At 41.5% G+C, this 25,484-nt stretch overlaps 1 protein-coding gene across 4 annotated transcripts in view; it reads left to right on the top strand.

The window, feature by feature from the left end:
- Positions 1-25,484, top strand: part of MCTP2 (multiple C2 and transmembrane domain containing 2) — a 117,659-nt gene that overhangs the window by 25,326 nt on the left and 66,849 nt on the right. For all 4 annotated transcript variants that reach the window (XM_014251359.2, XM_088063114.1, XM_088063113.1 and 1 more), the window contains 6 exons: positions 7,966-8,108; positions 8,919-8,995; positions 10,131-10,242; positions 12,129-12,164; positions 20,594-20,758; positions 22,114-22,244. In XM_014251359.2, coding sequence (XP_014106834.1) covers positions 7,966-8,108; positions 8,919-8,995; positions 10,131-10,242; positions 12,129-12,164; positions 20,594-20,758; positions 22,114-22,244 — 664 coding nt within the window. The remainder of the gene's footprint in view (positions 1-7,965; positions 8,109-8,918; positions 8,996-10,130; positions 10,243-12,128; positions 12,165-20,593; positions 20,759-22,113; positions 22,245-25,484) is intronic.

Below are 25,484 nucleotides of genomic sequence, written 5' to 3'. Positions count from 1 at the left end.
AGAGACCGGTTCAGATGCATGTGCTTCCTCTACATTGCACAGCAATGCAGAAAAGAAAAATAAATCAGAGTTTCAGTGTTTTCTTCTCTTCTTTTATCTATTTTTTGAAGGGTAAGTGAAAGAAAAAGCCTCTGTTCAGCAGCACCCAGTATATGTGCCGCAGCCAAGGAATCCAGGTGCTGCTAGAGCAGGATCTTGGTTGTGGTGGAAAGAAGAGAAGCTCCAAAAAACCCTTTCTTGGATCAAAATCAGTGTCTAGGCATGCAGGATGAGAGAGGTGTTACCTGTTAGTCATCAGCTTGCTTGGAGTCTGATTTACTTGCTTACAGTCTCACCCAGTCACACAGCAGAAACTGCCTAAGCAGGTGGTAAATTTGGCATGTTACCTGGGTGCACCTTTGGGGCCAGTGTTAGACAGTGCAAGGGTCCTACATTTATAGTTCCTGTAGGGGATGAGCCAAACATTGAAGCTTATGAATCTTTGTGTGTTTATACACAGCACCAGAAGGTCAATTTTGATGTATTTTTTCATGGTATTACTGTTATTAGATGTGTTTCTGTGATGGCAAGGAGTTTGTGTCTGTGTAGTTTTAATACTGCAGGTAGTAAGAAAGCAGAAATGTATTTCTTTTGATTAAAAATCTGTGCAGCACTGCAGCAGCTTGGCAGGACAGAGAGACGATTATTCTCTATCTCATTTGGCTTTATAGAAAATCACTGGTCCTCTAAGTGTTGGCATCTTGTCGCACCCTTAATGGTTTTATGGTCTTGTTGACCCTTGTTTTGTGAAGCTCAACTTCAGGCTTTGAGCTGGGAGAGGCTGGAGCCCGTTTCCACCTGCTGGTTCACCTTCCCAGGGCAGGGTGATGCCTCGTGGTTGTTTGAGTCAACCTAAAGAAGTCTCAAAGGTCCTGCTCCCTTTTGGCACTGGGGTGCTGTGACTGTGCACGTTGCTCCCGGTGGAGTCACCCTTACAGAGCAGTGAGCAAAGTGATGCCACAGCTGTAAGGAAGGGCTGCTTTCCTTCAGGTGGCAAAGCTCTGCTGCTGTAAGAATAAACAGAAACTGGGTTTTGAATGCCTGGGAGAGTGAGAAGCCTCCCCATCTCCATTTCCAAATCCTGTGCTTTTGAAGTTCATTTTTCATCTGTTAAACAGTGTGGTTACAGGAAACACACTTTTTCAGAACACACAATTCTCGAATGTGATGTCAGCTGGTGAGTGGCTGTGGCTGGTGTCTTCTTTCTTTTTCTTTCCCCTTTAACCACATGTTCCAGCCTGAACTTTGTGTGTGTCTCTTTTCTACCTGGTTTTGTGTTCTGTAGATCTTTTTTACAGGGCCTTTGTGGCCTGTCTCTGTTTCTTCCTTTCAGGTTTCATTTGTTTCCTGTTGCTGCACTTTGGTTTTCTTCTCCTTCCTTTCCTCTCATGACAGAGGCAGCTGAACGTGGGAAGAGGGAGCAAGGGGAGCAGCAGTAGTACAGAAGATGCAATGCCTTGATGGGTGCATCTTGCTTTCCTTCTCAGCACATCATTCTCTGCTTTCACATCTCACAGCCCCCACTACCAGAGGATCCTGGGGGCTCCCTGTGAGCTGAGCTAGAGATCAGCCTCCCAGGGACAAAATAAAAGGAGAGAAAGGTTGTAGAATAGCATACATTTTTAACTTTCAGCAGTAGTGAGCCTGCAGGAACCCACTGCTCATAGCTCTGGTTACCTGGTTATCTTCTGGCTATGCAGGAGTCAGACCTTGGTGATCCTGGTGGGTTTTGCCAACTCAGGGTATTTTATCATTCTGTGATTCACTGCCTGGGTCTGTGCAGATACCAGAGTGCCAGAGGAAGGGATGTGTGTGTGTGCTGTGCTGGGTATTTGTCAGCTTAGAGCAAGTAATTGTTTGGAAAGCAAATGCTCAGAGCAATTAGGCTGAATTGCTCTCTGCAAACATGCTGATTAATTCAGACTTTCTCTGTTTTCAGGGTATCTGCAATTAGATCATTAGGCCTTCAGATTTATTAATTATTGCCATGTATTAGGCAACTTTTCTCACTTCTTTTTGAAAGGCGCAATCATGGCTCATTTACAACTGCTGAGAGTTGGAACGGTGCTGAGCACTCGTTTGGATGTTTGGATGCCCTGTGGCTCTGTGAGCAAGGGCTTGTGCTGAGAGTGCCTGTCTGTGCCAAGCCCGGTTTCTGGAAGTGCAAAGTGTGTGCCTGAAACTTTGCCTTGTACCCAGTGATCCCTGTGAGCATCCTGCCTGCACTGGCGTGGGAAAGGAATGCACTGAGATAGGAACCTCAGAAAAACAGGAGGAGTTCAAACAAAAGCAATTTATGTGTCTGGAGGAGTTCAAACAAAAGCAATTTCTATGTCTTCCCATGCTTGTAATGTTAGGTAATGTAGGAATGATAGCATAGAAAGAGAATATTTGGGCCCAGAGAACAGCCTGTGACTCCTCTTGTGTCAGAACTGTAGTTTAGAAAACAGGTTTCTTAAACTGTTCTAGCTCCATCCGTTGTCAGAGCTGAGTCTTGGGGGGCACCTGCCTGTGTTAACAGCTCACACTGCATTTCCTGGGAACTTGCAAGAAGATTTTGTTAGTGTGAAGACTCAGAATACAAGAAACAACACTGAGTTGGGGTTGTTTAGCATGCAGGAGAGAACGCTCCAGGGAGATCTTGGAGCCTCTGCCAGTGCCTACAGCAGTGTTCAGCTGGACTAATTCTTACCAAAGACAATCCTGTGCTTTATGTCACATGTCCCTAGTGTATGTCACATGGCATTTTGGTAGATTTTTCCTCAGTTCCTTTGCTTTTGTTTTTGGTGTTTCTAAAGGGTCTTGAATAGAAAGTGCTTTATCTGCATCTTTCTTTCTATTAACATTAAGTTCAGGCATTTTTTCCCCTCCTTCATCCTCCCATCAACTGGGAGTGGGTTTGTGCGCTTTCTTCACACTTCTCTGGTGTTTTTCAGTTTATTGGGGTTTTTTTGTGATGGTTTTCTTTTTAGGTTTGTGTGTATTTTTTTTTTTCTGGTTGGTTTTATTTTCCCTTGGAACCTTTTGGGACTCTGCTTGTTTCCAAGCAATGTTTCATTTCCATCTGGCCACGTAAAACTAGCTGGGCACAAAACTTTCCAAAATCACCTGAATTTCCTGCCAGCAGAATACTTTTTTTTTTTTTTTCTGATTTCCCCTTGAAGCCTTAATCTTGGCTGTTTTGCTACAAGGATGTAGTGGTTTTCTACTTAAAAAGAAAAATGTGTGTTCCATTTTAGAATGTCTTTTACTCCTTGTCGTAAATAACTCCAGTGATTCTATTTCTAGGAAGATTTTCAGATATTTATTCTTTACATGCATATAAAATAAATCCTTAATTTCCTTCTTCAGATTAAAATTTAGTTTTTTAACCAAAACTTAAGATAGTCTAGGTTATATTTCACACTGCTCTTTGATTTTTTCAAGATTTTAAGGCAATTTGGTGGTCATTTTTATTTATTTATTTATGGAACGAGACTTGTTTCATATGCTACATTTCCAGTAAGTTTGCTCCCATAAAACAGTGTGTGGCTTGAAATTATATTGGGTCTTCTGGGTTTGTTGGGTTATTTTTCCCTCGCTCTGAAGCAGTGGATGTGATCCATCCCTCGGTAGCTGCTAGAGGGCAGCAGTATCCATTTAAAAACAACTTTAACAGTTTCTTGGGCTACTAAACCTTCTCCTGCTGCTCTGTCCCAGCAACTTTCTGCTCACTGAAGCTTTCTGATGTTTTAGGTGATATCTGGTCTGCCTGCACTCATTGCTTTTTAGCGTTAGTGGAAGAAAATAGAAATTAAATTGGTATTATGCAAAGGAATTCCAGGGAGCATCACTGCCGAGATGTTCTTTCTCTCATGGGGAAAGAGGCCTTGCTGATGGAATGATTTTTTTTAAGAGATCAGCCTTCCTTTTTACTCTTATTTGGTTTGCTTTAGGCTTAGAAACAGATTATCTTGGCTTTTTATATATCTTTTGCCCATGTATTTTATACTGTGTGAGAACCTACTTCTTTCACTGCACAATATACAAATTAACCTCAAAGCACCTTGCTTTTCCCACCAGAGAGATGTATTTTGGTGGTAAAATTCTCAACTGGTTTTAACAATCCATTCCCCTCTTGGTACTGCTACAGCTGATGTGAGTGAGACCTTGCTTTCAGAAGAGCCTGCACGCACGTGCTTAAAAGTTGTTGATTCAGTTGCCTTCACTAGGAAATGGATGGTAAAAAGCTTTTTTTTTTTTTTTTTAAATTGGTCTGGCTTCTTCAGAAAATTATCCATTTCTGTCACAGTTAAAAGAAGATTATAAACAAAAAATCCTTTTTTTAGACTGGTTCATCTCTAACATCACCAGGCTCTTTTCAAGAAAAGTTATGTTTTTCTGCCTAGATTGTAGATTGTCTCTTATAAATAGCTTTTAATAGACCCAGACGTCTTTCTGAGCTTGAATCCAGAAGGTTTCAAGCCCTGAATTCAAATGCAGTCAGTAATTTGCAGTCTGTGCTGTTCATCCAATCAGAAGAGGCTTGCCCACCTGGCTTATTTCTCATTCCCTGTCAACTATTCTGCTCACCTGGATGCAATCTGGGGCGTCTTAAAGGAAACCAGAACCAGACACAATGAGCAGGGAGCTTTGCCAGCATCTTGAGAACGGCCTGGAGCAGGCCCGCGGGGAGGCCGTGGTGCCACCTCCATCCCTGACATTTCTCCACAGCCACCCAGCCTCACCCCAGTGACCACCGGGTGGTCCCCAGGTGCTGTGTCCCACTGCCCAGGTGACAGTCCAGCTGCTGGGTGGCACCGAGGCACCGTCCTGTCGTTTGTAGGCCGCGGCAGCCACGCTCCGGTGCCGACCCCTGTCCCTCTCCGGCCTAGTTGAGATGTCACCGCCGTGACAGCCCGACAGGCGAGCGCCGCAGGACCCCCCCTCCCCGCCCCGCCACAATTATTTTCCCTCACAATTAACACCGGTGCTAACTTGACACCTTTCCCTTGTTTGGCTTTTGTAAGCCGCCGTCCCCCTCTTGCCGTTCCTTCGCGGCGTTAATATTTTCTGCGGCGCGGATGCCGCCGCTCACCCGTGAAGCCGCTGGAACATTATGGAGCTGTCAAGATAGCAAGGGATTACCCAGGCTGCCTTGCTGGGGTAAGCGACACCACTGAGGCCCCGCTTTGAGATGTTTATTTTGAGAGTAAGCTGACAAGCATGAAGGCCTGATCCCAGAGTGGCAATCTTATTTAATTAAGGGCCTACTTTTATTATAGCTTCCCCCCCCGCCTTTTTTTTTTATGTACAATGTATACTATTATATAAACAAAACATATATTCCTTTTATATATATGCCTTTCCTATATATTCCTTTTATATATATTATTTTTCTATATATGTGTATGTTTCTATATATAAATATGTGTAAATATAAAGGAAGAGTTTATTAAAAATAAATACATGAGAATGATCGCTAAAGCCTGGCTCACATGAGCAGTGCTGGGCAGCCCTTCCCTCCCCCACCTTTTATTTTACTTCACTGTATAACAACCTGGAAAGCTTTTCAGAGCAATAATGCAATTGGGAGGCTTACTTAGCTATAGTCTTCCTGCTTCCCATCCTCAGAGAAAGGGCTTGGAGTTTTCTGCTTGTTGGTATTGAACTTGCTGGCTGTTTGCTTTTATTCTGTATCTCCTATTTTTCTCTTCCTTTTCAGGTTTTGCCCTTTTTCATGGGTTTTTTGTGCCAAAAGCAGATGAGTTATGGCCATAAACCACCTGCCTCTATCGTCTCTTTGTGCTTTCATTTCATCACTTGCTTTCCTTGTCTTGGCCAGTTGCTATTTCATGCAGAGAATAGGTTGTGAACATTATTATTATTCTTACTTTTAATTATGCAGTTTTGTCCAGCTTACCCCGTTAATAAAAGTCCATGGATTTTTTGCTTTATTTTGGTCTTTTAAAATCTTTTTGAAGTGACACCAAAGAGCTCAGCACTGTTATTTCTTAATTCTGCATCTTCTGAGGACTGCTGCCCCCCACACTGTGGGGCTATGATCTATCTGTGTGTTCCCACTCCTGGAAATTGTGCTGGTTTTAAGCTGGATGCTTTGTATAAGAGTATAATCATAGTTCTGAGAAATTTTTAGGGAAAGGTCTAGTCCTAACCCATCGCGAACAATGAGAATCTGCCCTCCGACTTTCCTGGCTTTGGATCAGGCCCTTACTATTATTCTCTCTGAGAGGAGAAGAAAAAGAAAATTCTGTTTAAGAAGTCTGCAGCTTGCTTTTTTTTTTTTAACAAAAAAAAAAAGTTTTTTTCAATAATTATTATTCAGGAAAAGGATCAGCTGCAGACAGTATTTGAAAGCCTGATATTTTGAAACTGATATTTTCCTTCTGTGAATGAAACACACTTTATGTGCAGAACAGACCAGGTTCTACAACTCTTCCCTTTTGAAATTAAAGCAGAATAAAAACTTTCTATAGTTCTTAGAAATATGTCTGTCTCCCAGGAGCACAATTCTTTACAGTGCTGCATAATTCCAAATAGATGCTTACACATAAATATTTTTTCTTGAGTTTAGGTCTATCTTACATAACACTGGTGAAAACTTTGGATGTTTAAATACAGATTTTTCACATACAGGTGCACCAAATCATTGGCAAGACTGAATAATGCTCTTAGGCTGGGTTATCCTGGACTGCCATATATTTGTTGGGCCAGTGGGAACCAGGAAGGAGAAGTTCAGATTATTTCTGACTCTGAAGTCTGCTGTAGAAATCAGTCTTTTCCTCCAGCAGCCCTTGCTGCAGGCTGAGGGGGGAAGCCAGGACCATCACCTTAGATGCTACCCTTCTAATGAAACTGAACTGTTAGGAGGGAAGTTTAATTCCAACTATAACGTGCAATACAGAAAATACTGGATATGACAGGTGAATGGCACCTAGGCTCAGTTAATTGTAGATGCTGCTACATCTCAGTTTGATTTTTCCCCTTTATTTGCAGCTTGTGAAGATTTTTTTTTCAATAAAAAATTGTATGAATAACTAAATCAACCATCATCTAGTTAAATCCTCCCTGTGCCTTGTTCCCCCTCTTACCTGGTGTCTTGCATGGTGGCTGGTGTTAGTGCAGATGCCACCAGTTTAATAACAATAATTAAAAGTTGATTCCCTCTTCTGTTTTCCTTTGACAGATGCAAGTCTTTCTATTGCTGCTGAGTGGCACGAGCCTCACGCTCTGTCCATGGACATCTGCTCCATAAAAACAAGGGACATAATTGCCATGGCAAATTGTGCCACTTGGATTAAAAATCATGTTACCTGGACAGTGCTTGTTTTTACAGAGTCTGTTCTCTGTGTGGTTTTTATCCTGAGCTGATGAATAACGTCAGTATTTTTTCACTGAAACCCCAAATTGGGTTTTAAGTAAATTGGCAAAGTGACACCAGTGATGAAATCCTGACGGGTATTTTAGCTATTGTTACTGGTTTCCTTGGAGCTCCTATTCCAGTTACGATGCTCTGGAGTTTGGTCCTTTGAATATATTCCTAGTCACAGCATCACATTTTCTCTCTTCCACAGTGTCATTAGTTGGCCTGTAAATAGTGCTTCAATGCTGCTTCTGTTTGCTCTTTTACCAAATTAAAATTTTAACAGAGTTGTTAAACAACAATTAATGTTCTTTAAAAATGAAACAACAGAGATCAGGCAAACAATGAAGGTTTTTTGGTTGCCTGCTTTCAGATAACTTTCTGGTTCTGTCTGTAAATTTCCTGTATGTATGAGAATTTTTATATAGGTAACTAAGTATATGCATGTATTTGTAAAATAGGTAATTACCATTAACTGTCTTTTAATTATTTTATGAAAATACAATTTAAGGTAGTGGAGTTCATTATGGGCATGCTAATCTATTTTTTATTTATTATCACAGGTACAAGTGACCCGTATGTGAAGTTTAAACTGAATGGCAAAACCCTCTACAAAAGTAAGGTAGTCTACAAGAACCTCAACCCAGTTTGGGATGAAACTGTTGTGCTGCCCATACAGACCCTCGATCAAAAACTCTGGATCAAGGTAAGTTTTGGTCTTTTGGTAAGATTTTTGAAAGACTGGCCAATATTTTTTTAAGCAATTATTTTCAGCTTTAGAAACATACTGATTTTTATTCGCTGTAGCAGCACAGCATAAAACTCAATCCGATTTAAGAGCTTCAGCAATTTCAAATTAAAAGGCACATATGTCTTTCCCAGATTTTACTTGCATGTTTTGCTTTCCGTCTGTAAAAAACCCAAGTTTGAAATAAAACTCCTTGACTGGATCTGTTTAAAGCTGTGGAGCTGAATTCTGCTCTCTCTCTCTCTCCCCCCGTGCTTGTGCAAACTCAGGGAAACCAAGGGCGGTTTCAGAAGCACTTTTTAGGAGTGTAATTTGGCTGGGCTGCACAGAATTATTACCTGGGATGCAGCCGTGACAAGTAGCAAAGCCTTTTCTGGTTATGAGTAACGTTACAGTTACCAGAACCTCAAGCTACCAGTTGTGAGCACTAATTGCTAAAACATCTGTAAGCAGAAGTACCTGATTTTTGTGCAGCGTTTCATTATGCTGTCGTGCAGAGTATAAAGGAGCAGGCACAATCCATAGCAGCACACATGTCTCTGTTTACATAATATTAAGAAGATACTTTCAAAATGCTGGTTAAATATTTAGCTAAAAATACAAATTAAAGCGGGGAGATGGAAAGTGATCCCTGAATTACATCTAAGCTTTGATCTTTCAAATACAAAATTGAACTGAAAGGGCTTAAAATATCTGTTCTTTCATCGCCTGGGATAAAACTGGCTTATGATGTGAAAATTGGAAATATTTGTCTTATTTTGCCACCAGGTGTACGATCGTGATTTAACCTCTTCAGACTTCATGGGCTCGGCATCTGTAGCGCTCACTGAACTTGAACTCAATAGGTAACAGTTCATTTAATTAAAGGTTATTAATGCAGCTTAATTGAGAAACAGAGGGAAGTAGTGAAATGATTTTTTTCTGGCTTGGAATTTTTTTTTTCTATTCATGAAAACTTATTTTTGATAGAAGAATGGGGATTTCAAGAGAAATCACTTGAGATGTGTCTTCTGCAGACGTTTTTATCTGGCATTATGTGCCGGGTTCAAATCCAGCCTGGACGGAGCCCAGTTCTGGGACTAAGAATTTCTGAGTGCAGCGTTGTTTAGGGAAAGCTTCAGCAGGACAATTTATGGAGGTGGAAGAAGGAAGAGGAGGAGAAGGTTTGGGACCTGTTCTCAGCCCCACGGGCTGCCTTTCTCTGGGGCTGAGGAGCATTTTGCCTGGCTGCTGCCAGCGCCCTTTTCCAGCCTCCCCCTGCATCCATCCGTGCCTGCAGCAGCTGCATCTGTCCCTGATTTAGTGCCGAGGCAAGCCCTGTGCCTTTTGTCTGCTGCTGCTGTTGCTTGGGCTCAGTGTGGAGCTGGAAGCCAGGAATTCAAGTTTTAGTTGTTTCTTTTATGTTCTCTTGCTGTGCAGTGACTTCTTTTTTTTTTTGGGAAATGAGTTCTCCCTGTGTGGGGGGTGTTGTAGCTCCTGTGGCTGTTGTATCTGAATTTCTAGAAATGTTAATTTGTCCATGAGATAGTGCCACCAGGTAAAATACCAGCATTCCTGTTTCCAGCAAGGGAACAGAGTCATAGAGGGGGATTAAAAGCAGAATAAATATCTCTGGAGTCAAATACAAACCATTAATATTAGAAAATTCACTTGGAGTGACAGTTTCTCTGTCACTCTTCTTTTCTGTGTAGTAGAGGTAGTAGTAACTTAATTCAGTGTGTACCTGCATATGGAGGGTTATGAGTAGTGAGCAGTGCTATAAGAACACTGTGCTGCATTATTAAAAGAGGGGTGTATTTTTCAGAACCAAGAAAGAACTCTCCAGATTTCCCATTTTAACATTTAAACTCAATACTGGGAATTTCAGACAAGAAGCTGAAATTTGCACAGCTCAGCCTGACCTTTAATAATCAACTTGAGTTAACTGGAGTCAATAAATGCACAACTTTTTTCTTTTTCTTTTTTTTTGTTGCTGTGTAGAACTACTGAACAGGTTTTAAAACTGGAAGATCCCAACAGTTTAGAAGACGACATGGGAGTGATTGTATTAAACTTGAGTCTAGCAGTCAAGCAAGGAGACTTCAAGAGAAATGTAAGTGGCTTAGGAAATCAAATTTGTAGCTGGAATTTGTAGGGGGGGAGAAAAGAAGAGCTGGCATAATCTGATTTACTGGGAAATGCCACCTTTATTTTCATCCTCTGAGACTCAATATTGAAATCGAGATAGTGCATAACTTCAAAAAAAAAAAACAACCCATGTATTTAGGTGGGTTAAAGTTATGTAGGCATTTGTAGCTGGATGCTTCTGTCGTGTCAGTGAGATGTGCACTGTGGCAGTACTCTCTGTGCTCTGGCCATGTGTCCAGCACTGCAATGGTCAGGTTGAAGAAAAGCTATTATATTTCCTTTTTGTTTTTTTAACAACAATGAAAAAACTTATCCAGGTGAAATCTAAAAACTGAGTGTGGATGTCAAGACTTAAACTGTCCTGTGGAGGAGCACCAGGCTGAGAGGAGGAGGTTGCTGGAAAAACCCTGATCTTCCCACTGACAGTTTCACTGAGTTAACTGAACTTGGCTACTGATGCAGAAATGTGGTGATTGTTAGAAACCCAGAGAAGCTGGGCAGAGGTTGGGAACACCATAACTGAAGCTAATAGTTTTTTTAAAATTTCAGGTTCTGCACGTGGCTTTTTTGCTTCTATTTTTAAAGTTTTCTCCTAGTGTTTTATACAGAGTGTGCAGCACACAAATACTGGTGAATAATCCTGCTCCTGGCCAGCAAGGGGTGGAGAATACCCAAGATCAGGCAATTACTTGGACTGTCTTAAAAACCAGACCTAGTTTTAAATATGTGTAATACATATTAAGAGAAAATATTTCTACAAGTTTTCTGCAGAGTTGAGTATGAAACTTGCTGTTTACAGCACATTATTGAATTATAGGTGTGGAATTCCAGTCTGAATGGGATTATTTATAGAAACATAAATGTTTCAAGGGGTTGGAAAGCAAAATGAGAAGAAGCTAATGTGGGATATCTGCTGTTCATTATTTATTTTTCAAATACATGCCTTTTTCAGAATTGTGAAGTCTTAATTAATAACAAGGTAACAATAGAGTTATTTTTATCTCACTATGTGATTATTTGAAAGCTGAATGGCAATATTTAAAATAATGGTGTATTTATACATCTATATTATGAGATGGTTTTTATTTGGAGTGTGAACTCCCCTCTAACTTCTACAAGACAGCATTGTTGGCATGTGTAACTGAATTGCAGGAAAGGGTGAAGCAAAAATGTAAAGTTACTTCAGCAAAAAAGTTAGTTTAGTCAGAAGAACCTCAGGAATTCTAGGATTTTTAGTAAGGCCTGGGCTAAAGTGGACCTAGCCAGTGAAACAAAGCTTATTGGTTTAAATAGCAGCTTTTGGTACTCTTGGGTGCTTAGTTAACATTCAGAGTGCAGATGATAGAAGAGCTGGTGCACACTGTAATTTTTTTAAAGACAATGTTTTAAGCCCTCATATTTCAAATGCAGATTGCTCAGCCATTTCCAAAGGAATCAGAACAGTGAAATAGCTCTGTCCACATTAGCACTTAACAGCACGATGATTTTTTTTCCCCCTTTTTAAATTAGCTTACTGTAGAACCAGATGGCACCAAAAGTATAAGCCATGTTTCTTACTAATGGCTCTGGGTCCCTCCACTTTTTATTCTCAATTACTTTTTTTTTTTTTATTGCCTCTTTTTTTGGTGCAATGCAGGTATTTTGAGCATGTTGGTTGTTATGTTCCATGAGGCAGGGAAGGTAGATGGAGATGCAGTTGTAGATTTAGCCCTGTATTTTGTAATAGGCTTTTCTAACTCATTTGACAAGCTGTTGTTTGAATTATTTTACTAAACACTTTCCCCATTTTACTCCTTACCTGTTTCCTTTCCCTGGATTCTCTTTGGTACAATAATGGGGAGTCATGAACAGAGATGGTCAAGTCGAAAGAAACGAACTTCATCCAAGGTAATCCATATTTATTTTTTTTTCCACTTAACGAAAATGAAGGTCCCCTCCCAAAATCTGTGCCCTCCTCTGAAACAGGCTAAACAAAGGAAAACTCACAAGTGTAGAGGCAACCTTTCACAATGTGATGGCTGTGATAACCTTTTCTTTTTTGATTTTTCTATTCATCGTGATGGGAAATTGCTGTTGTTTTCTAATTGTAGGTGCCATAATAGTGTCTAGTGGCAAGTGAACGTAAGACCCCATTCACCAAAAGCTGTAGAAAGGGAGACAAACTTTCTTTCCTTAGTAAAAGGGGTGTAAATTCAACTGAAATGGAAGGAGCTGTGGAGGGTTTGAGCTGTTCCAGAGCACCCAGACAGTGGCTGGTGCAGGAGTTGAATGAGGCTCTCCCGGATCCCTGTCTATCCTTGGGGCTGCCTCTCACCATGGGTGGAATTTTGTGAGGCAGTATTTCTTCTGGTTGCCCCTGTGGGTTTTGAAATTTCTTTTGTTCTTGGGATGGAAGCTGAGCTGGGAGTCTTCATTGCCTCCATTGTAACAGGATTTCCAAGATTTGTGTGTTGCCACATGTCCATGTAACTTGCTTCCCTTGGTCTCCTGTAGGATCCCTGCAGGCTTCCATTACTTTTATATTCCTGTATAATTTTTGCATTAGATTTTAACTTGTTCAGGAAACAGACTGTGGCTTTTTATGTGTTCTGTAAAGCCTTAATTTGCTATTGAGTAAATAACAATGATACAGACAGTGCAAGCCCCAATACCCAGCTTGAGAGCTGTACAGTCTCAGTCTCTGAAAAGCAGAATTTGGCTCTTAAGATAAGCGTGTTCTCATGATATTTTTCCTCTGTAACTACTGGTTTGTGCCTAAATAGATTGAATCATTAACCTCCTCTTGTTTTATTCATTCCAACTGTGGTGTGCTGTGTAGAGGAGCCAACCATCTCAGGTATTGTGCCAGCAAGAATGTTTTTGTCAACAGAAGAAGCGCAAAGTACAGCCTTTGGAGCCCTGATTGCAGGGATATTGCAGTGCTTGGAGCAGAGAGCTGCCAGGAATCCCTGAATGCCACTTGGTAGATAGTGATGGAATAACTGAAGAGCTCATCACTTTAGTTTTTAACTAAAACTCTGGAAATTACTGTGCCCTGGCTCGGTCAGTGTTGCTTCATCCCCATCTTTCTCACACAGCTGTCACTGGATGCTGCTTGGCTTTGGGACCTGGGAAAGGGAGTCAGGTTTTTAAACTCGGGTTCTTTTTATTTAGAATAGCCAAAATTCTTTCTTGGTTCCTGTAACTGGAAATTTTGGGGTGTTTTTTTTTTCTGTTGAGGGTTTTTTTTCTTTTTTGTTTTTATGCAATATCTCATTTCATTTTGTATAATTTCTTTTCATATGTGTTTTTGGACCTTTAGCTGTCATCCTTTCATCTCACAAGACTCTGTCTTGTGCCTTAATACCTTTCAAAATAAAATTAAGAGATGCTGAAGCGTGGTGCTGAGGTAGGAGACATAAAAGAATTGTTTAAAATGAAAAAAGCTTAAACCCTGTGCTCTGTTCTGTTCCAGTCACTAGAGGGTAGGAGAGCTTCAGCTCTTCCTAGGGAAGACACAGTTCATGCTCCAGTGTGATCTCTAAAGAAAACCTCTGTGACCATCCAAAGGCAGTAAAAACTATTTCCCAGCATGCGCCGGAAAAAATCTGACAAAGCAGTATTTCCTGGTTTATTGATTCTGCTACTGCACTAAAACACTAGTACTGTACATCAATAACCATCTTTAGTTAGGAAACTCTGCTCTGTGGAAGCAGTACTAGCAGTTTGTGGCAGAACATAAAGGCTAGGAAGAAAAATTGTGTGCATGGGGAATATAGGTGTCTAGGGAAGGCACAAGAGGTTATGGAAGAATAGCCAGAGAGTATGATGGGGTAGAAAACAATGCTGCTGGACAAGATAAAGATAGAGATAAGGAGAGCAGGGGAAATGGAGAGAGCTCTGTAATGGATACACAAGCTTGTCTGTTTTTTGGCTCCTGAGCTGACTCTGGTTGGGTGCTGCAGGAGGAAAACACAGTACACTTTCCATTTGAGCAGCTGAACTGAGACATCTAAATTTCCTCTCTCCAGGTTTAAGCAAATAAAAGTTTTCTATTTGAAATAGTTTTCCTGGGATTTTTTTTTTCTTTATGTGCTGAACTGCAGCTGACCCCTATTGTAATATTTAGCTTTTCCTCTTCTATAAATACAGGGAAAATGACTTATTTTAAGGATGGACAAAATGAATATAACTTTCACAGCTGTTTTTTAATCTGTATTGCCTACATGAAAGAAATCTGATTATCCTCTAATTTGACCATTTTGTGTTGTCTTAATGCAGATTTGGCACATCAGTGTCCTAAATGAGTCTTTTCACATTAATCACGGGATTCTTGCTGACTTCCCAAATTTACCCCAAATGTTGATGGCATTGATACCTGTTGCAGCTCCATGTCAGACTGGCAGCAGGGCTCGTGTGGGCTGTTGTGGATACTGTACTCTGTTCATGTGTGTTCTCTGAGCTCCCTTGCTTTTTGAAGAAAGAGCTGCATTTCAGACAGCAGCCGAAACTGTGTCAGCACAGGATCTCCAGTCCAGCTCCAGTAGCCTCATGGTCATTACAGGGATTATGCAGGAAGGATTCCAGCAACTCAGTATGGTCTTTTAAATCATTTTGGAGCAAGAGCTGTTGAACTGCATGATTTAGGTATCTCTTGGTTATTACGCAGTATATATTTTTCACTGCTGCTGGAAGGGAATCGTTGCATATTTGGGCGGATTCCCAAGACATGGGCAGCACATTCAGATCCCTCATTTTTCATGGGAGCTGAGAACAGCATTGTCCTCGGTAGGAGCTGTTTTTTCAAGTGTGGCTTTCTTCTTTTCCTCATGGAGGGTGGCATTGCAAAGGAAAGAGGATGCCATTAGGCAGCATTAATGTTTTCACTCATATCTGTCTATTGACAAGCTCTCCCCTCTGTTCTGCTTTCCTTTCTGGGGCACAGAGGGAGTTAGGGAGGGGTAGCTCTCTGCTGGAGCCCAACATGCTGATGCTCAGTACCCTTGTTTGTCCCGGGTGGCTTGAGTCTCACCCTGAGTGCCCTGCATGCTATTTCCAGTTTTGTACAGCTGAATAACCTTTAAGTGTTGAACATCCAGGAGGCAGATAAGCAGGTCTGCTTGGGGTGGATTGACCTGCAGCAGTTCAGTCCTGAAACAAAAGCGATGGAATTGCCACCTTGATAGCCTAAGCTGATTGAATAAATTGGCTGAAAGGCTGACCGGACCCAAGGGCTCCTCAAGCATCTCATCGCAGGAGAGAATCCCTCAATCTCCTTTCTATTTTTTTTTTTTTTTTTTTTGTTTCCCTGTGTGGGCTGTTAGGTTTCATTTTTGTCTGCCTCATTGTGTTTGGCTCTCTCCCCCAGTCCCCCGTGGGCAGCGGAGCTCTCCGGGCGCTCGCGGGGACACGCTCGCCACAGGGTCACGCCTCGTGGTGCCAATCTCGTGTTGGTTCACTTGCCTTTCCCGCTGCCCTCTCCTCTTTCCCAAGGGGAAAGTGCCTCTGCAAAAATGGTTTCTCAGCCTAATGAGGAGAGGTCCGAAGAGTCCTCCTATTTGTGTGTTGTTGTTTTCTCAAATGGCAAATTACGTGGCCCAGTTTTGACGTTGACCTCTTCACAGGGATTGCAGCAGGCTTTCTGTTGTCCTGTCTCATCCTTTTAAATGAAAGATGGGAGAGATGGGCTCACTTCACACTTGGCCACCTCACCGTGTCATTTAAATGTACAATTTTTCTGCATCTCTTTATTGCTTCAAAAACAAGTTTGAACTTGGGGCATGTATGTGTGTGTCAGGAAAAGAGACAGATTTGAAAGCAGCCCTGATGCACCAGAGGGGATTTGCTGGGTGCCTATAGAGGGAGATTATAGACAAATGGAGTTATCAGGGAGACTGGAGCTCCTAAAGGATTTTGTGAAGCTGGGTCAATGAGCCAGTTCTTTCCCCTCCAAAGCTCTGTCATTCTTGTTCAGCTCCTGTATTTGGCTCTGTGAAGGCAGAGTATAGCCCACCTGTTCCTTCTTCTTTTTTAAACGAGGACCAGAAAGTGATAAAAAAATTGAAAGTTGATGTGAAAAACTTTTATATTCATTTTGAAACCAGGAACAAGATTTTGAGAGTGGTGATGTGAGTGCTGATTTTTAATTTTTCTGTTCAGAACTGTGGGATGTTTTTTGGGCAAGTGTCCTTTCTAAGCAGATGGAGAAGAACCATCTTCTGGTCTTTTTGTGGCAGGGTCCTGCTCTATGACCAGGCCATACTTTGGCTTCAGACATTGCTCATTACTTATCTGATGAGTTACAGTCCCAAAATCTGCAGTGAACATGGGTTCTTAGACTCAAAAACATCTAGTTTGTTCTAAGGAATAAGGATCTCTGAGTATTTTTGTGCTTATTGTCTGTTTTTTGGGTTTTTATGGGGTTTTTTTTGTTTGTTTTGTTTTTTTTTCCTGGCTGGCTTGTTTGAGGGATGTCTTTAGTTCCAGTTTTTATCCATTTAACAGCAGTGAACTGCTCATAGAGGTGACCTTTATGGTGTTACTGCTTATTTGCACACAGAGCCCCGGCAAAATTAGAGCTCTGTCTAGAGACAGCCCTCAAATTCTGATCTCAAGGCTACCTTGATTTCAGAAATGATGAGGGGAAGGAATAAGCAAGCTTGTCCAATGCCTTGTACTTGGGATATGTGCCAGCTTCCACCATAAATCATATGTTTCTTAATTTCCAGCCTTGTAGCCTGATCCCAGCTTCAGCCAACTTTTCTGTACCTCAGCAAGGCACCTTTACTTGGGTCTGGGATGTAGCCAGAGTGTGAGCAGAGAGCTTACAGAAAAATAAAGCAGGAGAGGCCTGAAGGACCTGGCATCCAGCGTGGGAGCCCAGCTGGGAAGGGCTCAGGTTCAGCAGGGGAGGAGCTGCAGTACCAAAGTGTGGAGGCGTCAGGAGCTTGGGAGGTAACAGCAAAAGAAAGAGCTAAATTGATAAAACACCTCAAAATTGTCACTGATTAAGCAGTTATGTCCTCATTTTCAAGCCAGAATGGACTAGGGTTTTGGCTTTTCTGGTGTCGTTGTGAAGGCAGGTTAGGGTAGTGGTGGCTGGAGGCAAGGGAGAGTGTTTGGGGTGGTTTTTTCAGTGCTTGTTTTGTCCAAGTAACTTTGACTAATGGCTGTGCTTCTCTGTGCTCTGCTCTGCAATAGTTTTGCCAACTCAGAGGGAGGCTGTGAAGTTTAATCAATTAGCTCTGTGTAAATCAGTTTGAAATGAGTAGGTGTGGGGTATCAGAAAGGAGGTAAGGTGTCTAAAATAAAGAAGGCGATATCATTTTCTTGTCACCTGGGAGGCATTTTCCATAGTGCAGACTTCCCTAGGCAGCACTAAAGTTGCCTCATTGAAGGCCTGGGTCTGTGGGTCTACCACACATCTGATTTTCCCCAGACGTGCTTCCTTCCAGAAACTGTGAGTGGAATCTGAGACACTGCCTGCTTCACCGGGATTTCCATCAGGGTGGTCAGGGGAACAGCCTGCCAAATACCTGGGGAGGCTGGAGAGGTGGCCACGGAGCAAGTACAGAGGGGCTCTTTGGTGCTACGAGGTACAGGAAATATGCCAGACCTGCTGAGCAGACTGTGGGGGCGACCTGGGCATGTCCAGGAAATGCAGAGCATTCCTCGTGTGCTGTGTCTCGCAGGGGTGTAAGGCAAGCAGCCTTCCTGTGCTCGCTTTGGAGAGAGCCCTGTGCAGGGGCAGGGCTGGACGGGGTGTGGTGGGAAGCTGGGGGCACTCTGTGTGGAGCTGCTGCAGGTCAGCACCGTGCCCAAAACCAGTTGCAAACATCTTGGCTCCACTCTGCAGTGGGATGGTCTCAGGTGATGCTGGATCTCCTGCAGGTCCTTGTGGCTGGAGAGCAGCACACCCCTCTTCTGAGAGGAGCTCAGGGTGCTCCTGCAGCTGCACAGCCAGAGAAGGGGGTGCAGAAAGCTCTTTGGTTGGGGCCACCTGTTTTGGGAGGTCAAGGTTGGCGCATAGCAATGTGTTCCAGTAATGCTGAGTGCAGGTGCTGATTTTTCCTGGGGCTGTGTGGGATCCAGGCTGGTTTGGGTACCTCCCAAAAATCCTTTGAACTGTCAAGCCAGCAGCTACAAGGGTGGGGTTATGTGTGCTGTAGAGCTGGGCTAGGAAGGTCCCCAGTGCTGAGTGAATCCCTAAAATACTGGCCTGGATGAAAAAAAGAAAAGAATCCAAGTTTGATTCGAAAACTGAGTGATAACAACTGTCTTTTGTGCTCAGCCTGGAAGCTTTGAAGAGAGCTGGATGCTTTGTTTTTAAAAGAAATTGTAACGTGGATAATAAACTTCATCTGCCTTTTTTTTTTTCCTTTACTTTTTTTTTTTTTGTGAACTGACATCAAATACCTCTTCCTCCTCCGAGGAAGGAGCAGGAGGGGGGAGGGAAAAATCCTTGCTCCTAAAGCAGCGAGTACATCACATCAAACATGACTATGTTAAATACTAATATGTTCAAAGTACAAGCGAGATAGATAAAGGCTTTGATGGGAAGTGGATATTTCCCAGGGACATTACAAGCAATAATCCAGATGTTATGGTGTAATGCAATGAGTGTCCATGGATAGATGGGGAGCTCAAGCCAAGCAGCGCCTGCTGTAGGCCTTAGCCCTCCACTCCCATGCTGTTACGCCATATGGAAGCAATCTCCAGGCCCCCTTAATAGCCAGCTTTGGATTCCATTTTCACAGGGCTCATAGAGCTAAGTGGAGCTGTTTTATGGACAAGTTAGATAGAAGCCTTTCCAAGATAAACATCCAATTCGAAATTAGGACATACCAAGCTGCAAAATTATTTTAGGGCATATTTCATGGAAGCACTGCCATTTTTCTAAGGCGATTGCCAGACTGTAGAATGCCCTTTGATCCCTTGTGGACATTACTCCCTTTTTTATAAAAAGGATTTTGAAATAGTTGCAGTGTTTAGGGAGGAGTATATCTGCTGGGACTTTGAAGTATGTCCATGGGAACAGTCATGCATTAGCTTTTTGGCCCAAAAGACGAACTTTAAAAAAAAAAAAAAGAGAGAGAAAAGAAATTACATTGCAGCTGGATTTATGAATCAAAATCTCATTTTCTTTTTAAAGGTAGGAATTTTTACCCATTGTGCCAGGAAAGCCAAACGGGGTGTTTAAATAGAAGTATATTAATATGCTTGTGGGATTCAGAATTCGGTATTTTAACCAGTAAAAAGCAACTAAAAATTTTGTGAGTTCACCACCTATGATTTAAGAATTTTGTTGCTGGGTAATTGATCCATAAAAAGTAATCTTCAGGCATCAGGTGCTTTTGCAATCGTTTTATTTAGCAACAACATTTCTTACTTGCTTTTAAAGCTAACACGTCCTGTTTTAAAGTGACTTGTGAAATCTTCTCCTCCGTCTTGCTCCCACCTGTACATGACATGATTGAAGCTCCAAAGTGTGGCGAGTTAAAAGTTGCTTCAGGAGAATAAAATATGGCAGGATTTTTACTGCAGGAAGAAGAGTATAGCCTTGAGTTTTAATGTTTCCAGCTCACTCCCCCCAAATAAAGGCCTATTTAATCATCCTCTGTCCAATAAAATATTGCCAGTTAGCAAACTGTTAGCGCAGCCGTGCTGTGCGAGATGAAGCTGCGAAGGTAACAAATGTGGCTACCAGGTAACCATAACTCCAGATAAAGAGCCTGGTGGTGTCAGTGTTTTTTCAGCAGGCATCAGTATTTTTGATTCGTGGGCTCAGTTTCTGGAAGCAGGAACAGCAGAGGCAGCGGGCAAAGAGCTAAGGCGGGCAGTGGGTGGCTGAGTGATGGAGGAGGTGGAAGATGCTGCTCAGCCTTTCACCTGGCTGTGGGCTTTATGGTCCTGGGCTGCCTCCCCAGACAGGACAGACCTGCGTTTTATGGACGTAGCTGGAGACATTTTCAAGTTTAGTTTCTCCCCTCTTCCGTTCCCCATTGCTCTCCTGTGCCTTTCCCTGAGCCAAGGTACCAGATTGCTCTCAGTACTCGAGGTCTGCTCTTGCCAGAGCTCAGCCAGGTTAGCTGAAGGCGACTTCTCTGGTGGTTTTAAGTGAACCCTGCTGATTTTGCTGTGACATTGAGCACCATCCCTTCACAGGGACCGTAGTACAGTCGGGAAGAAAATCCATAACATCCTACTGCCTTCCATTGCCTGCTTGCCATTAGGGAAGCATCTCTCTCACTCCTGGTGTGCTTTCATAGCACAGTTAACGTGAGCATGAAAATGTGTTTGGGTCTTGACACATTTTGTGTTGCTGCCTTGCTTTTCAGTCGAGTTTCATGCGGAACATGCGGCTCTCGGAGTCTCTGCGCAAGAACCAGCTGTGGAACGGGCTGGTCACCATCACCCTCTTGGAGGGGAAGAACATGCCCAGAGGGGGCTTGGCAGAGATTTTTATTCTCCTCAAACTGGGAGATCAAAGATACAAGAGCAAGGTAAGTATTAAGGATTTCCTTAAGTTGTCTGAAGTCAATAAGATGCTTGGTGTTTCTTTTACCAGTGTTGCTACCTCAGATGGAACTATTCTTGATATCTTTTAGATAAGTGAATTCAAAACCAGGAGACCAGACCAGAAGCATTAACATTTTGCTCTGTTTTCATGCCAGTAGAGAAAGAGCAAGTTAGAAATATTGTGTGTTATCAGTGTTTTGTGCATTTAACATACTCATCATGTTGATGGATGTTTGACATTAATATGAAATGAAATAAAGCTACATGCATCACACGTGTGTTTTATTCTCTGCCAATACAGAAGCTGAGCTTGCAGTGGTTAGATCTGCTGGAAAAGTAGACCTGAAATGGTTTCCAGTGCAGGGGAATTAATATTCTTTTAAAGTACATTTCTTGAAAAATATGTTACATACTGCAGAACTTGCCCCCCCAAACAGATAAAATGTTCCACAGTTTTGATATTAATTTTTATTCTTCTAGGCTATGTTTATCTGTACACAGTTCAGTTATATAAGGATCCAAGAAATGAATGGGGTTCCCAAAAAAACCACATTTCATCTGGAAAGTCTAATAAGAAGAAAGGGTATAATTAAAATAATACTCTTTTGAGAGAGCAGGAGCTCTGCATGTCATGAACTGGAAGTGCAGAGGAGGAGAAAACAAACCTCCTCTGTACAAAATGTACAGAGCAAGTTCACAGAACATAACGTTTGGATGTAGGCGCATCTGAAACCTGCACTTTGTCCCTCACATCAGACCTCAAACCAAGGTCATGATATGTTTTTCATTCAGAAAAATAGTTTTGAAAAATAACAAATGGTTTAGTTACTTTAGAATAAGTAGATGTTATTCCTGTTACAGTCCCTTTTTATGTGTCTCTTTAATGGCCCAAAGATGTGAACCTGCAAGGCTGAGCTGTTTGCTTTACACAGGAGGGTGAAAAAATACTTCTTTGGGTTCCTTAGTTCATTCAAACCTGTTTCCAGGTGATAATCTTCAAAAGGGTTACTCCTGATTTCTTCCAGTGTGTGATGATGAATGATGACCACAGTCCACTGGAAATGGAGCTGGTGGGGTCTACCTTGTATTTCTGAATTTTCCCAGCCATTCATTCTGATAATGACTGTATATTTATTGTTATTGAGAGGGAGGAAAGAGAATATTTAGAAAGGTGAGATGATATGTGATGGGCTGGGGAGTTTTGGTTGGAATGACATTAGCACATGATGCTCTAACATCCAGCCTTTTTCTGTAGAATTGATTTTTTTTTTCTTTTTGATTTACTGTGAAAATAAGTACTGTTTAAGAAAAGTAAATATTATAACTGCATGTTTTCTAGACACTGTGTAAGAGTGCAAATCCTCAGTGGAGGGAACAGTTTGACTTTCACTACTTCTCTGACAGGAAGGATATATTGGACATTGAGGTGTGGAGAAAGGATAACAAAAAGCACGAGGAGCTTTTGGGAACGTAAGTTGGATTTGAGTTAGATTTTATTTTTTTGTGGGGGAGAGAATGGGTTAAGCACTAAAAATAAAGTTATTTTGATTTTATTTTTTTAAACTAATCAATTTGTTTTCATTACTGGCATCATAATGCATTTTTCTGTCCTTATTCCAGTCATGTCCAGGTTATATTTACATTATGTTTATTAAAACCTATTAATGGGTAATCGCTTAGCCAAAATCTGAATGCAGAGACACTCAAGCTGCCTCTAAACCCCAAAATCTTGTGGGAGCTCAATGGGATCAAGAGGCAGGATTTTTCTCTATTTTTGTGATGATATTGCTGCACATCTTTATATGGTTTGCTGTTGGCAGCCCAGGGATTTTGTGCTCCTTTGAGAGTGATGCCCTTTTTTTCTGTTTGCACTTTGATGTTGTGTTCTTCTAAGATTCTTTAATTCCATTCTACTCTATCTGAATTTGTAGTGTTTTATTCTTAGTAGTGCCTCTCTCTTCCTTCCTTTAGCTTTCAGCATTATCCTGTGGACCCATCTCCCCACACAACATCTGTGGTGTTGGGCACATTTAGCAGCACCAGGAACGATTCACTTTACTGGACACCCTCTTTGGTCTGTCCATGCTCTTCTGCTGGCAGGATCATTGCCACAACTCTAAATTTCCTGAGGGTGGGACCCTGCCTGCAGTTGTTTGCTGCTCTCACCTGGCTGGGGTTTCACAATGTGCTGACTAAATAACAGTAACTCGGAAGAACATTCTCTTACTTTAGGCATTCAAATAATTTGAGACTATTCACTGAGAAGAACAATGCCCTTTGGCTCTACAAATGTTTGTGGTTTTGCAGAGCAGGAAATTCTTTCTGGCTGAGTGCTCTTGCTCATCACATGGAGAAGTGACTGAAGATGAATCTGTTCCTTCCATTCTCACAGTTACTTCCATTACTTCTGATATTCTGTTTAGAGTTAAGAAATAAAGAGCTGTTTGCAGCTTGCCTCAGGTCAGTCTCTGATGCTGGAGCAATTCTTCCTTAGGTTTTTCTCCTTTATTTTAATTTTTCCCTAGGCTTCCCCCCACTTTTTTCCTACTGCTTTCTGGCAGGTGGTGTTTAGTGTGGCAAAAACTACCAGTGAAATGCTTATTCTGTTCAGCACTGGTGAGGTCTGTGTGCTAGATTTACCTTGAAGTGAAGGTAAACCTTTAAGGGTAAATCCCTGGAAGTGTTCAAGGCCAGGTTGGATGGGACCCTGAGCAGCCTGGTCTACTGGAAGGTGTCCCTGCCTGTGGCAGGGGGAGTGGAACAAGATGATCTTTAAGTTCCCTTCCAACCCAAACAATTCTGTGATTCTATGTTTAAATTTATTTTTGATGTCTATATGGAGAAAATGTTTTTGCTTTTGTTGTCTTAAGCACAGCAAATTGGCTGTAGCATCAAAAAGGGAAAAAATGCACTAGTTTTTGAAGAGCAATTGCAAGAATAGGTAAACACCAAGTGCATAATAACAGGTATTGTTTTTACAGTGTAGAAACTTTTTGACACCCTATAAATAATATTTTATGAAGGGTTCAAATGCAGTCTAATCTGGAAAAGGATTCTGTTGGAAAAACAGCATTATGAGGTGCCATGTTTATTGTCTCCATGATTTCCAAGTTGAGTTTTGAGATTTCTGGATTTCACAACATCATTGTAAGAAATATTCTTTGTGGGTTATATTCGGTCATTACACACAGCAGTGCAGCCAACTGCCATCAAATAATTTGCATGGCTTTAAGGAAAAAGCAAAATTTTCTGGATCTGACTTAATAATTTTGTGGTCAATTTATGAATAGAGTTGGAATTTGTTATGGTCCCTTCCAGCCTGTTCAACCTCCAACTGTGTTGGTTAAACCTTTAAATATATGCATGTTTTTAATGTTTAAATGAAGTTAGAGGTGCTCACAGTGGAGTCAAATCTGATAATCCTGACTGCAGAACTTTTGTGACATAAAGATTCCTATTAATTCCTTTAGACCCAGGATTTCAGATAGTACAGATGCCTTAAGAGTCTGGAATATTGTTCTTCTCCCAGGCATAATTTGTTTTCAAGGTAAAATACTGTTTTTGAAATAGGACCTGAAGTGTCTGTGGAAACATGGAACATGCAGAATAAGGAATGCCTTGGACCTCTGGGGCTGAACACAAACACCTGGAGTGTTTGCTTCTGAATTAGTGAGGAAACATTTCATGTCACCCTTCTATCACAAAACAAACCCTCACTGTCAGTGTATATCACAAGCTAAATTATTACATTCAGCCTACCTGCAGTCTTCTTACAGTTTCAGCTGGGTCCAATTTACTCTTCCTCACTTAAAATCCCGCAGCTCTGACACTGAGGGCTGGCTGCATTTTGGTGCTGGGTGAAATAATCCCTCTACTTAGTCTGCACAGGACTGTTAGTAATGTTTATTGAGTGCTTTTTGTGTCCTGTGGGATAAGAGGCATGCTATAAACAGGAGAAGATGTTAATGTATATGAATAAACAAAGGTGTTAACGTGTGCAGAATTTGTCCAGGCAGAGTTAAATTGTTTATGCCAGGTTGTTAGAGAGTGTCTCTGCATTAGGAGATATATTCTGGAAAAAGAGATGCTGTGGAATGTTGAAGGGTTTTCCTTCACATTTTTACCTCAAGAAAGAGATTCTACAAAAATTGCTAAACTTAAGACCATGAGCTCTGAGACTGGAGTGCATCCAATATCTTTATGATGAATGCCTCCAGGAAACTGTCTTTGCAATAAGAAACAACCTGTTTTTTAAAGGCTGTGCAGTTGGGATGGAGCAGTAAAATCCCCATTATGGCTGCAACCAAAACCTGCACTTAAATCTTATCAGGCTGTAGGATGAATCAGAAAAAAACAAAATTTGTCCATTGTCACAATAAGATCTTATTAATTGTTTCCCTGACACTTGTGGCATTTGAAATTTCAGGTATTAATCATAGATACATCTTTCTGTACTCTCTGATTCTGTTCTCTTTTGTGAAGGGCTTTCAAGAAGTCTGCAGGAGGTAAAATGGCACTGTTGTGTACAGATTTTTTTGTATGTATTTATATATATTTAAAGATTCCTGTCATAATTTGATTAACTGTGAATGGGAAAATAAAATATAACTCCATGGCTAGGAAGAAGCTAACCTCAGCACCTTTTAGTGGAATTTTAACATGTGATTTCCTGATAAATATTTCAATCCCAAATTTACTGTGTAGTGTTTC

The sequence above is a fragment of the Pseudopodoces humilis genome, chromosome 16 (genome assembly GCF_049639895.1).
Source record: "Pseudopodoces humilis isolate 2021_Gansu_Grassland_sample_001 chromosome 16, ASM4963989v1, whole genome shotgun sequence".
In the NCBI taxonomy this organism is placed as follows: Eukaryota; Metazoa; Chordata; class Aves; order Passeriformes; family Paridae; genus Pseudopodoces; species Pseudopodoces humilis.
This window is presented reverse-complemented; position numbering and strand designations above follow the sequence as displayed.